The sequence below is a fragment of the Berghia stephanieae genome, chromosome 8, assembly GCF_034508935.2.
Source record: "Berghia stephanieae isolate SIO BIC M18660-M18661 chromosome 8, UCSD_Bste_1.3, whole genome shotgun sequence".
NCBI classification, from domain to species: Eukaryota; Metazoa; Mollusca; class Gastropoda; order Nudibranchia; family Aeolidiidae; genus Berghia; species Berghia stephanieae.
Genome location: NC_088367.1, coordinates 34,382,147 through 34,396,924, shown reverse-complemented (window position 1 = coordinate 34,396,924; position 14,778 = coordinate 34,382,147). Strand labels below are relative to the sequence as shown.

General features: G+C 35.6%; 1 protein-coding gene across 8 annotated transcripts in view; it reads right to left on the bottom strand.

Annotated features, from left to right (window-relative positions):
• LOC144978562 (uncharacterized) overlaps positions 1-14,778 on the bottom strand; it is a 46,849-nt gene that overhangs the window by 9,151 nt on the left and 22,920 nt on the right. For 7 of the 8 annotated variants that reach the window (XM_078924786.1, XM_078924780.1, XM_078924782.1 and 4 more), the window contains 4 exons: positions 8,712-8,855; positions 4,738-7,390; positions 2,234-2,328; positions 869-996 (listed from right to left, as the gene is read on the bottom strand). In XM_078924786.1, the coding sequence (XP_078780912.1) occupies positions 869-996; positions 2,234-2,328; positions 4,738-7,390; positions 8,712-8,855 (3,020 nt within the window). Of the gene's footprint in view, positions 1-868; positions 997-1,050; positions 1,137-2,233; positions 2,329-4,737; positions 7,391-8,711; positions 8,856-14,778 lie in introns of those variants that run through there. The other variant, XM_078924787.1, reaches the window with a different exon arrangement.

The following is a 14,778-nucleotide window of genomic DNA, read 5'->3' as shown; positions in this document are numbered from 1 at the left end:
TTTCTCTCTCAATAAATAATTCTTTTTCTGTTTTCAATGTATTACAGAGATGTTGAATTACCACATGTAAAAATTTCATAGTTGTATCTGAAGCCGTTTCTGAATTATACTTGATTATCCATTGGGTTGCTGTGTTTTGGTCACATATTTTCCTATTAAGCTATATAGAGATTTTTCATCACATAAACGGTCATAACTTTTTAACCAGTTGAGATAGAGCAATATTTTTTTTTAATCTAGTAAATGTTTCCCTCCCCTTTATTTTTCTACGCTAAATTAATACCCATATTACTATTTTGAAAAATTCTTGCAAGTGCCTAGTAGGACGGGACGCGCCATACAATTTTTTGGACAAAGACAACGCTGTTAACGGCCAGGAACTCATTTTACACCTGAGTACGGTGAGAGAAAGTGAGTAAAGAGCCTTTTCCAAGGACTCAACTATGCGCCGAGCGTGAGGCTCGAACCCAGGACCTTCTGATCCGAAAGCAAGTGTCATACCACAAGACCAGAACAGATACCCATTACAGCCTTGTTCATTATATGAATCAAAAACAAAGAAGGAAAAAACCTTGGTGGGTGGGTATATACATGAATTAGTATAGACTATTTGTTATAAAGCTTATTTGCTAATTGCTTCAAAAGTTTATTGAAATAACATGACAAAAAAAAAAAAAGAAGCAGGGCACAGACAGTTCACAAATCCGTCAATTCATGACAACCATGCTCATTCTAAGAATGCACTACTGTAGTTACTGTTTGTAATTTGAATTGTTTTGTTTTAGAGATTTAGAGTTCAATAAGCAACATATCACCCTATATAATACCAGACCAAGGCTGTGGATCAAAACAGTGGTGATTATCTTACTTTGAAATCCCTGGATATTTCTCTGTGACACTTTTACACAAATCTGCATAGCTATCCTCAGTGCGGAATTTTTTCAACAAACTATCTATATCTAGATTTTCTCCAGTTTTTTTTTGTTTCTTTGTCACCTGTGAAAATAAAAAGCAAAAGCAAAAATATATGTTGAGCATACCCATAAAAAATAAGTCACTGTAATATCAAACCTGTTTGTTTTCTTTGTTTTTAAGGGTTTTACGGCACTTGCAACATATTAAGGTCATATCAGCGCCTGTAAAAAGGAAGAAAATGGGATAGTAATAAGTTATATAATTACAATTAAAGCACCCAAGAAAGGTAAGACAAAGGGAAATTGGTTCAAATAGGAAACAGATGTAGATTCCAAGAGCACACTATCAAAGTACTTAGTTTGAAATCACCTAAAAGTCTCATCCAGTCACAAGCACAGGTCCCCACTAAGAGGAATACACTCAAATGTTTACAAACCATATAAACAAAAAATAATACAGTGCACAACAGAGATGATTTACAAGGAAAAAAATATCATCTCCCAAAACTAACTAAACATTTGACTGTTTCCCTCTCAGCCACGGTATTCGACCAGGGCCAGGACAAAACCAAGTAATCTCATTCCGAGACAAAGACAGAAAGCAAGTTGGAAAACATATAGGGGGATAGAAGACACAGTAAGTACTTCCCGGCCAACTATGGGAGGTCAGGATCCCCACCCAGTTATATCAAACCAAAAATTTAAAATTAAAGGATAGAGGAGTTTTTATTTCACTTTGATTTCTTTGTCCCAAAATTGACTGCAATCAAACTGCATTTGAATAATCAGATCTATAAGAATGGAAAACAGAAAAGTCTATTTTTTTTTCAACCTAAAAATTGATTTTTACACTACTCTTAATAAAATAGCTTTTAAATCAGCAAACGGTCAACAAAATCTGGTCCCATGATATTAAGGCAAGCCACATTAAGATTTTCTAGAATTGGCAGATATTTTAAAGAAAATGTCAGTGGTGAATCCGAAATTTAAAAGTTATTATACTGATCTTTTCTAAGATTTTGAAGAGCGTTTCACGTTGTACTGAATCAAAGCTTTGGAATAATCAATAAAGCATAGATAAAATTATTTTTATTTTTTGATTGACTGTTGCATTATTGAGAGAGAGGCATCTGTTAAATGCTGCACTATCACTTACCAGAATTTTACATTTACATGAATAAGTATCTTTTTATTTAATGCACATCCAATGCAATACGCAGTCTGCATCAGTCAGTTTGGAAAATAAGATCTGTCACAATCTAATTCTAATGTAAACAAAATATTAATATAACTCCTAAATTAGCGTTCTTCCATCTTACCACTTTCCACTTTGATTCTAATACAGGAGCTGATGCTTTTTGATTTGACATGTTTTCCTCTTCTCCAAATTTACTGTCTCCACCATTTCCTTTGCCTGAATAGAAAGTTTTTAGTTATCTTTAGAAGATTTATAATTATTTTGAAAAAGCTAACATTTGCTGGAAAATCCTGCATTCAATTAAAACGAAATTACATGTTTAAGATGTCATCAAAAAATAAATAAACAGGTAATTAAAAACATCAGGGTTTTACTCATAGGATGTTTCATAATCTTACAAAACACGAGATAAGAGAAACAAGTTATCTTAATCAAACGATCTATTTGATAAAATAAGAAATATCAACTTTCTCATAGAAATGTCTTAATCAAAATTTTAAATCATGACAGCTAATAAAAAATAATATAAATCACACACACACACACACAAAGACACACCAATTTTGAATACATTATATGACCCACTGCGTCAGTATGGCATTATGTCAAGGTGACACAGATGCTGAAATGTGTAAAATAATGGGTGCAAACAAGCAGAAATGCAAACAATTGTTTACATGGTAAAAATATATATAGATATATATTCCCCTCATTATCAAATAGAAATTTACCTTATTTTAATATTTTGGGCTGTTTATTTGGTTGGTTGGTTGCAAATATAAACAAAGAAAATGTTGACATCAAAATTAATGGGCCTTTTGATACCATGGACAGAAACAAGCTATTGGAAATACTTCAGGAAATAGTTAACGAGGATACGCTGAGCAACACCACCATCAGTCCAAAATTACTCAGGGCCACAAGGTGACAGTTTGAGCCCGGTGTTGTCCATGATATATCTATAACATGCACTGAAAGAAGTTAAGAGCGTCCTGCCACAACCTGTTTCAACACTCAAAGCCATAATTGTCCACATCTTTTCATATTGGAAAATAATATTCTTAAATCATAAGTAAATTTAATATGTAAAAACAAAAACAAAAAAGAAAATTCCCCCCCCCCCCCCCCCCCCCCAAAAAAAAAAACCCACACAAACCAGTAAAACCCAGTTCCATTTCCAATTACATTCTCAATCTGATACATATTTTTTTGAATATTAACATAAAAGAATTTCTTAAAATTAAAATTAAAATTAAAAAATAATTTAAAAACCAAAAACAGAACACACAAAAAACGTTACACAGACATATATATATATATATATATATATATATACAGTCGAATTACTTTAAACCGAAATTTTGGGGACCTTCTATACCATTTCGGTTTAAAGATATTTTGGTTTAAAGCAAGTTCCCGTTTTGCGATGTTTTTCAAGGGTAGTAACTATTTAAGGAATTTGCTCATTTAATCGTATCATGGGTTTCGCCTTAAACCTAAATGGAGTTATTGAATAAATGCCGTCTTTATAACCTTTTTAATTTTTTTTTTTTTTTAACAAAATTTTTTTGGGGGTGTGTTTTAAAAATACTTTGGGGGGTTTTCGTTTTCCAATCAAAATTGTTGAAAGAGTTGAGTTCGGGATGCTGTGTTTTTTACATATCTGATTCTTGCTCAACTTTTTTATCATCGACTTCACATAGTATTTTGATTTTAAACTCCAACATGTGTAAGCACAGTGCTTTCTATTACTTTTAGTAAAATGTCAAGCTAAAATAAGATGGAAAGTTCTTGTGCGATAATTGATAATGAATGATGCGCAACTACTCAGAAGTGAAATGAAATGGAAATGAAAAGGCATGTCAATGCTAAGCTGTCTACTACACACCCCTATTTTGTTGAAAAGCCATTAGGTTCAAAGGCCTTATTACATAGAACATCTCGCTTGCGTGATTCTAAACCCCAACTGCCCCTCTTTCCTCATTTTTCGCCTGCCAGTCACCCGGTGTCTTCCTTTTCCAATCTGTGCGATTGTGGTGTTGGCCAAGCCCAAGTTCAGTGATTGAAGTGTTTGCCTACCCCCACCCCCACCCCACCACTCACCTTTATCTTGTAGGTACTTACGCTCTTTGTTTATTATCGCCGGGCATTATTACATGTGGCCATCTTCCCGAATTTTTGAAGAAAAATAGAAAGAGAAAAGGGAGGGTGCTCTCAAGTTGTTACGGTTTAAAGAAAGTCCTGCTTAGAAGTATTTCGGTTCAGCGTAAAAATTAGTACAAAGATAGTGAAGAAACAGTACAATTTATTTAATTCTTTGCGGTTTCAGGTATTTTTTGGTTTAGCTTAATTCGGTTTAAAGTAATTTTACTGTATATATAGATAAATAGATAAATAGATAGATAGATAGATAGAGAGAGAGAGAGAGAGAGAGAGAGAGAGAGAGAGAGAGAGAAAGAGGAGAGAAGAGAGAAGAGAGAGAGAGAAGAGAGAGAGAGAGAGAGAGAGAGAGAGAGAGAGAGAGAGAGAGAGAGAGAGAAAGAGAAAGAGAGAGAGAAAGAGAAAGAGAGAGAGAGAGAGAGAGAGAGAGAGAGAGAGAGAGAGAGAGAGAGAGAGAGGACTTACCATCTTCCACAGCATTATTCGATTTCAGGCTGGGAGGGGTGGTGTTGAAATCATCCAATCCATATTTCCCAAATAATTGCTGACTAGAATCACTCTCCTCACGGTTATCGTCATTGTTATTGCCATGGTTATCAATAGCTTTGTGAGAATCCACAATAGCTTTGCAAGACTGATCAATTTGTCCATCAACTTCTTTATCTGTGGAGGAATGCTTATTTTTATCAGAAGGACTGAATAATGAAGACCACGTTCTACGACAACTAGAAGCTTTGGCATTTGATGAAATGGGCGCCATGCAATCATCTTCTGATTCTTTTTTTAATTCATAGAGGTCTGAAATAATCATAGGATTTTTTACAATATGTGACAGATTTGAATCATTGAGGCTGGAGGCATTGGGATATGAGGAATCGACTGAATTATAAGGTTTATCACCATTCTTAATTGAGTTGAGAACAACAAGAGATGACTTGTGAATTGGTTTTTGTTTTACAATGTCAGAGTAGGACTGAAACTGAGAGCTTGGCTTTTCTGCTGCATCATCAACTTCATGAACAAGATCATTATGTAAATCGGGGACAGATGATAGTGTGGAACTAGGAATGACCTCTCCAACATGAATTGAGGGCGTTGTATCAACAGATTCCAAAGGTTCACTTTCCTCCAAAAATTCAGTATTGGGAATCGTCACGGATGACATACTAGCATAATAATTTCCTTCACTCTTTAAATCACTTTGAAAATAAAATGAGTCTTGATCTTTATTCCTTGTTTGAGTGTTTGATGATTGTTCATTAATTTGAGTAAAAGTAATAGGTGACTGTACGCATGAAACTTGATCAATGTTCCTTTTTTCATCTACATATGTTTCTGTTGTAGGAAGCAGCTCATCTTGTAAATGTTTCCATGTGTGGATTTGGTCATTTACAACATCTTTCTGAGGGATTATGTCTATGACAAGCTCTTTACTAATGTATCTTCTTAGTGTGGTAATGTCAACTGAATCATCATACGATAAATCTGGAACATCTTCTTTTGGACTCATGACAACACTATCATTAAATACCTTTGAATCCATTTCATTATGCAATAACTTCGTGGAATTTTTGGAAAACTGAGAACAGATAGAGGCATTGCCAGACTCGGTCATTGATGAATGAATACTTTTTCTAGACCCACTCATTGTCCAGATGCTTGATTTTAAAGAATCTTCATTTTGCTTGGCACACATGTCGCCACTTGACATTGACAACGAGTGTAGCTGCTCATCCAATTCAACTGTTTTGGGTAGTGAAGTTTTCAATTGACTAAGTTTATCATTAACACTCAAACTTCCAACTGATTCTTGATCATTCTTTTTCAAAAGTTTTCTTTGAAGAGGTGTTAATCTTCGAATAGGTTTCAGTTCAGAGGACTTAATCATACCTTCTTTATCAGGTTTAAGTGACATTCTCTGAGATGCAAAGGGCACCTCATTTATATCGTGTGAACTCACTGACACAAACAGAGCATTAAGTTTAGATTCCAAATTGGATGAATAAGCAGCCGCTTGTTTTTCAAAATTGCTTTCAGTTTTAGGCTTTCGGAAATCAAGAGGTGCCACTTTCTTTGTACCACCTGCTGCTGTCAAGTCTTTTCCATGATGCTGCTGCTTCCTTTTCACTGTTTTATGATCAGAGTCTGAATTGCTGGTACTGCTTGATAAGTGTCTTTCACGGTCCAGGCCACAGCTACTTAAAGCTGAAGAAATGTCATCATCAACACTAAGAGATGGACTGAGTTCAGGAGGTACATGTAAATTTGATTTGGAATCAGCTACACTCTGGCTGATTTGAGAGACAAATTTATCCGAATCAAGTTCTGAAACAGAATTCACATTTACAGCCATGGACTGTTGATTTAAAGTATTGAATTGATTCAGAGCTTCTAGATAGTTAAGTTGTAATTTAAGGAGTTCTTCTGATGCAGTTTGCTGAATTGGGCTTGATAAATTTGTGACTGCCAATGGATTTAACTTTAAAGCTTGGGATTTAAGTAACAAGGCCATTTCAGGGCTAGAGTTTGAAATATCATTTAACAGTTGAGAAGCATCCAAAGCACTGTCATTGGGAATAGTACTCATTAGATTGTTGGCATTGAATGTACCAAGTGTCAATAGAGGGTTTGTTTGAAGGCCAGAATTTACAAAAGAATTATTGGAAACTGATCCCATCTGAATATTTGAATTTAAAACACCAGCATTGCTTTGGCAGTTCATCTGATAGTTGAGATTTGAAACTAAACCAATGGGCTGATTGGAATGAACAGTGGTAGAGGCAGAAGAATCAGCAGTCCGGATATTAGGATTGTTAGAGTTGATCTCTATATCAGATGCTAATACAGCATTATCATTATCCTGAGAAGTGATGATTAATGTTTGATCACTTTGACTGGAGATAACTTTATCTTTACTAGGAATGCTGACAAAGTTTGATGGTTCTTTAACCAACTGGGGTGCAAGATTGCTGGTTTCGGTATTATTTGATAAAGCCTTATGGTGTGTACTAAGGGATCGACCGCTACTTTTGTCTGATAATTGATCCTCTTGTGTAAAGTGAGCCATTTTAGAATTATTTGCTTCATGTTCTTGTTGGCTTAAAATTTCTTGAGCAATCTGAAAATGGTAAAATGTACATATTTCAATGAGGCAGCTTAAGACAAGTTCCATTCTATGAAAACATGTCCTAATTTTTGTATATATTATATTATATATATATAATTATATTTTATTACCCCTCCACAGGTCTGTGGTATTCAATATCATATATTTTATTGCTTACATAATACTTTTTCTTTTGTTTTGTTCTAGAGGCATGATCTTGGACTCACAACATGACCGAAATTAGATCTCAGGGTTTGAACCAGTAATTAGGCATTATCCATGCACCTCAATGGTATGCCTCTTGGAAAGGTATTTTGTACACATTTTCTTTTTCTATCGGAGATAGTTTCACATGTTTCACCTGGTGTAATTCAGCATACAAAAAACTGCATTAATATCTAACAGGCATCATGTCTTGAAACGTATGCTGTTCCAATATCAGATTTTTAATAATGATAAAGCACATAGAGCATCCAGACCCTTTTCACCTCTTCAGGCCTTCAGCAGCCATCTCACTGCATTCTATATAAAATAATTCTGATCTTTCAAAAGAGAAAAAGAAGCGTTAAAGTATTCGTGAATCTGCAGTCCTGAGTATTTTTTTCTATGGTTTTTACATGTGGAAAATATATTATTTGTGCTGAAACTTTTAAAAACATATTTGATATTTGTAGGTTATGACCGCCTATGTAATTCAAAGTAAACTCATAGAACATGATTTTGTGAGATGACATAATTGTTGTATTCCTAAATGAATTTGATATTATAGCTATTCTATATATTTGTTTACTTGTTCAAATAATGTTACAGAACTAACAACAATTTTAGACTAATCAGTGCCACTAAAACGGAAGATAATGAGATCTAGAGTCAGATACAACTACAAGTAGGAAGAAAAAACTAAAACAAGAGGGACTAGTTTGATAAAGGAACAGAGGGCAATCAATGAGCAGTGTTTTCTCGTGTCTTGTCTGAGACTACCTTACAGTTCCAGCGTGACAGGCATAAGATCCCCACATATATGAGATCATCAAAATAAGAAAATACTTTAAAAACAAGGAGACAGGCATGGCCAACGAATATATCTCTAAAAAAACAGAGAGAGAAAGACAGGAAAAAGATAGAGGCAGATTTGACTGAATTCCTACCTTGTCCTGGGGTGGTCTTAAAACAATATAATGGCTGAAAACACTATGGAAGGGGAAAACAGATTTAAATACAAAAAAAAAAAAGATAGCAAGTGTTCACCTCACCAGCCCAAAAGAGAGAATCCAAAGTGCATCATATAAAATATATTAGCATTAGCAATATAATTACTTCTCAATGACCTTACCTCCATGTGACTTTCCACCTCATCTTTCAACTGCTGCAAAAATTTACCATTGTTTTGAGCAGATGAGAGATGTGGTTCATCTGTGAGAAGACTAACAGCGACAGTACATGCGATGTCATGTTGCCATGATGTAGAAGTCTGTGACTGAGCAGAGGATGTGTAAAAGCAATTATAAAAAATATAAGATAAAGAATAGACAGCTGAAAAGGAATAGGTTACTATGTATTGATGATGAAGTAAAGAAAAATTGACCCTGAGCTGTGTAGTATTATACAATTTTGAACCATGAATAATAATCCGAAAATATATATATGGAATGGTCACAAAAAAAATGAGACACTTTTTGTTGCTTGATAAGTAAGTAAGTAAGTAAGTTGTGTGAGCAGAGACGCCAACTTAAAATTTGGCTCACAGGAATTTCAGACACCACTTGGAGGAATTTCAATGCCGAAAGAGGAATTTCCCCACACAAGAAAAGGGAATTGGTATTTGGCATTGTTTTTACATATTGTATAATTCTAAATAGACAACTAGTTAGAACTATATTATATGAAACACAATGTCAAATACAATCCCAAAGTTTCCTCATTTCAAATGAACTTAAGCTCCAAAACCTAATGGTAGTGATTGTAGCACTGGTGGCAGTGAGGATGAAGTGGTGTTGGTGGTTATAGTAGTGGTAGTGGTGATGATGTGGTGGTGGTCGTTGTAGTAGTGGTTGAGATGATGAGGGGTGGTGGTTGTAGTAGTAGTGGTATTGATGATGATGATGTGGTGATGGTGGTTGTATGTTTGTTTTTGTTTTTGAGGGTTTTACGGTGCATGCAAAACATTAAGGTCATATCAGCTCCTGTAAAAATGAAGAAAATGGGATAGTAGAAAACCCAAGAATAACAATTAATGCACACAAGAAAAAGTCAGACAAAGGGGAATTGATTCAAATAAGATGAAGATTCCAAGAGCACACTATCAGTGTACTTAGTTTGAGATCAACTAAACGTCTCATCCAGGCACAAGCATATGTCCCCACTAAGAGGAATACACTCAAATGTTTACAAATTAGTATATGTATAACACAAAAAATTAATACAACACATAACATAGAGATGATTTACAAGACATAAAACATAATCTCCCAAAACTAACTATACATTTGACTGTTTCCCACCCAGCCAGGGTATCCGGCCAGGGCCAGGACAAAACCAAATAATCTCATTCCTAGACAAAGAAAGCATGTTGGAAAACAGATATAGGGGGATAAAAGACACAGTAAGTGCCTACCCTGCCAACTATGGGAAGTGGTGGTTGTAGTAGTAGTGGTAGTGATGATGATGTGGTGGTGGTGGTGGTGGTGGTTGTAGCAGAGGTAGTAGTGGTAGTGATGGTGATGTGGTGGTGGTCGTGATTGTAGCAGTAGTAGTTGTAGTAGTAGTAATGATTGTGAATATAATGTAGTGGTGGTGGTTGCAGTAGTAGTGGTAGTGATGCTGATGTGATGATGGTGGTTGTAGTAGTAATGGCAGTGATGATGATGTGGTAGTGATGTTAATGATAATAATAATAATAATAATAATAATAATAATAATAATAATAATAATAATAATAATAATAATAATAATAATAATAATAATAATAATAATAATAATAATAATGCTGAAAACTTATATAGCGCTATAACTCAGAGACACCAGACTCTAAGCGCTTAAATTACAAATTACTTTGGCTGACACATACTCATTCACACACACAAGCATACACACACACACAGACACACAACTCACAATAGAAACCAGACAGACCTATCTTACTTTTCATAACATCTACTAAAGACGAAACAGATATGTTTTAAGCAAACGTTTAAAAATAGACAAAGATTCTTTTTCACGAATGCTCTGTGGTAAGGCGTTCCAAACAGAGGGTCCGAAATGAGAAAAGGATCTCATTCCAGCATTTTTCCATATTCGAGGGACAACTAGTTTGGTGGAATCACTTGCCAAACGTAAGGGGCGGGGTTTTGAATATATTTCAATTAGTTCCGAAATGTGGAAGGGGCAGTACCTTCAAGACAACGATACACTAAAACACAAGCTTTGAATTTAATCCTTTTCCCAACAGGCAGCCAGTGCAGGTCATGAAGCAGAGGCCTGACAGAATCGCACCTACGCTTCATGAATACTAGTCTGGCAGCGCTGTTTTGGACAATCTGAAGACGTTTCAGATTATATCGCGAAATGCCAAACAACAGAGCATTGCAATAATCCAATTTCGATAGTACGAGGGACACAACCAGGTGTTTGGTCACATCCTCAGATATGAACCGTCTAATGGAAGCAATCTTTTTTAGTTGGAAAAAGAGAGATCTAACCAAATTATTAACCTGATGCTCCATCGACAGTCCAGAGTCTAAGAATGTGCCAAGGTTTTTCACTTTATCAACAATTTGAATGGAGGCATCCCCCAGCTTCAAATCTGTTTCACTTTTCCACTTCCTGTTCCCAACATACAGCACCTGTCTTATCATCATTTAGTTTCAGTCTGTTCTCATTCATCCATTTCTTAACACTTTGGATACAATTCTTACTATCGGCTGATATTTCTTGTAAATTTCTCGTATTGGAAACGCAGTGCAATTGCGTATCATCAGCGTATTGGTGGTAAAACAGACCGAAACTTCTGATGATTTTAGACAGAGGTCCAACGTACAGAACAAAAAGAACGGGTCCAAGTACTGAATCCTGGGGAACCCCACAATCAAGAATGATTTCCTCAGATCTATATTCATCCACCGTAATAATCTGTTTACGATTAAACAAATATGACCTAAACCAATCAAACGCTGCACCAGACACGCCATAAGTAATTTCAAGACGTTTGAGGAGAAGAGTGTGATCAATAGTATCAAAAGCAGACGATAGGTCAAGCAAATTCAGCAAAGAACATGAACCATTGTCTATAACAAAGAGGAGATCATTAACAACCCTAACAAGTGCGGTTTCCGTCGAATGATGTTGCCTATAAGCCGACTGAAATTTTTCTTCAAGACAATTATTTTTAAGATGAGACAGTAATTGTTTCAAAACAAGCTTTTCTAAGATTTTAGAAAGAAAAGGAAGATTAGAGACAGGGCGATAGTTTTTTAAGTTCTCTTTATCTAGATCAGGTTTTTTCAAAAGGGGTTTGACATGAGTAACTTTGTAAATGTCTGGTACAGCACCTGACTGCAGCGAATTATTAACAATACATGTAAATGGTGTTTAAATTACATCAATGCACTTTTTTAGAATGGCAGTATTTATGGGGTCTAAATCACAACTTTTAGTTGGAGACGACATAATGCAGTCACGTAAGTCAGCTTCAGTGATCAGTGAAAAATCTGTTAACGAATCACCATGAAACTTGTCAAATGTTGTTTGGATCGATTCAGATGAGAGTTCTTTCCTGATGGTATCCGTTTTTTCTTTAAAATAATGACCATAGCGAGTTGGTAGATCTGCACGATCGATTAAAGATGGGAGAGATGCTTGCGTCTGTTGTCCCAGCAGTTCCTTGGTCAAGGCAAAGAATTGTCTCGAACACTCGACGTTTTTCAGGCTGTCTTCATAGAATTTCTTTTTGGCCCTGAAATTGACGGCTTTCGCATCATTTCTAGCCACGATGTACAATTTTCTGTCAACAGCATCTCTGGACTTGAGCCATTTTCTTTCTGCCCGCCTCTTGGCTAATCCAGTCAATTTCATTTCGGTATTATACCAGGGTGCTTGACATCTCACCCTTACTGTTCTGGTTTTTAAGGGAGCATGCTTGTCCACCGTACCAATAATCGACTCGTGGAGACCATATGCATCATGTTTATTTTCAACATTATGGTCAAGGTCTTGTTTAAAAATGTTCATGTTTATATTTTTCATATTCCGAGATGTTATCATCTTTTTTATTTCAAGCTTCACTGGGAATAAAACGCAAAACACAATTATATGATGGTCCGATATTAATTTATCAATATTCAAGACAGGTGAAGAGAGAGAATGTTCAATGTCTGTAATGACATGATCTATAGTGTGGCCATGGTTGTTTGAAGGACCGCTTACGAGTCGAATAGAATTGTTTGAATCAATAAGCTCCCGGAGTACTTTGGATTCATTTTTGTTTCCGAAATAATCAATGTTAAAATCACCCATAAAAATATTTTTGTTAATGGATTGAAAAGACATAAATTCTCCGAACTCTGATAAAAATTCAATTGTTGGTATTTTGTTTTGTTGGCTTGGTGGTGGGCGGTAGATACAGTGAAACGACTTTTTCAAATTATATGTATGAATGGCAAATCTAGCGTACTCAAAACGTCTAAAATCATCGTGGTGGAATGATATCTTATCAAGGAGAGACATGTTGTAAATAATTGCAATTCCACCTCCTTTCCTACCAATGCGTGGAAATGATTTAATAAAAAAGCCTTCGGTTGTAATTGCTTTCAGGACTGGGTCATCATATAAATGATTAAGCCATGTTTCCAAGATGACAAAAATAGTAATTTTATGATCTTCAATTATGTCAATTATATCTTGAGTTTTATTACGGCACGATCTAACATTCAGTAATCCAATTTTTAAACTGGTATAATCGTTACTTGCAGGTTGTTGTTGCTCAAAACGGTGCTGTTGCTGCGGGTTGTCATGGTGGTCGTTAATTTCATGCTGATTTTCACGGACACTGTTGACATTTGACAAGGAACGGTGAGGAGTATTCATTGAAGTGATTAGATTGGATGGGGGATGAGTGTTGATAAATTGAAGCGAGGATCGAGGTCGTAGGGGGAGCGGGCGTGGGGTTGGCCGGTGACCAATGACGGTGGTAATAGGGCGTTGTTTTCGTCTACCCCCTCTGAGTCTGTTCATAAAATAAGTATTATAAATAGATCTATGAACAGTGTAGTTTAGTTGTTAAAAGTTGTAAAATAGAGCACAGTGAATAAAGTTTCCAATATGCTGTAAACAAATAGGAGTTTAAAACTATGTTTGACTTTGGAAAATCCATACTTAAAATTTTAAAATTTCAGAAAAATCCTCTGTTAGAAATCGTTAAAATGTATATCAATAAAAATAAGACTATCACAAATTAGATGGTATTAAAATCCAGGCGAAATGTCAAATAAAAATCACTCAAAACACGTAATTCTAAGAGCAAAACGAAAACAAGACTCGCCGGTCAGGCGTGTTACATTCTTGATAATGATACAGCTACAACCACCACCACAACATCATCATCACTACCACTAATGCTACTACAACCACCACCCCATCATCATCACTACCACTAATAATGTGGTGGTGGTGGTTGTAGTAGTATTAGTTATCATGATGTGGTAGTTTTTAAGGGTTTTACAGCGCTTGTGTCATTAAGGTCATATCATCAAAAGGAAGAAAAATGGGTTCGTGAAAATGGGTTCGTAAAAAGTTCTAGAATTACAATTAAAGCACTCAAGAAAAGGTAAGACAAAGGGGAATTGGTTCAAATAGGAAACAGATGTAGATTTCAAGAGCACACTATCTAAGTAGTTAGTTTGAGGTCACCTAAAAGTCTCATTCAGACACAAGCACAGGTCCCCACTAAGAGGAATACACTCAAATGTTTACAAATCATATATAATATGTAACTTAATCATAATACAATGCATAACAGAGAGATGATTTAAAAGGACAAAAAAATATCATTTCCCAAAACTAACTATACATTTGACTGTTTCACTCCCAGCAAGGGTATCTGGCCAGTGCCAGGACAAAACCAAGAAATTTCAACCCAAGACAAAGAAAGCATGTTGGAAAGAAGATAAAAGGGGATAGAAGACACAGTAAGTGCCTCCCTGCCCACTATGAGAGAATGATGTGGTAGTGTTGGTTGTAGTCGTAGTAGCGATAGTGATGATGATGTGGTGGCGGTGGTTGTAGTAGTAATGATAGTGATAATGATGTGATAGTAGTAGTTGAAGTAGTAATTGTAGTGATGATGTGGTGGTGGTTGTAGTAGTAGTAGTGATGATGATGTGGTGGTGGTGGCGGTGTTGTAGTAG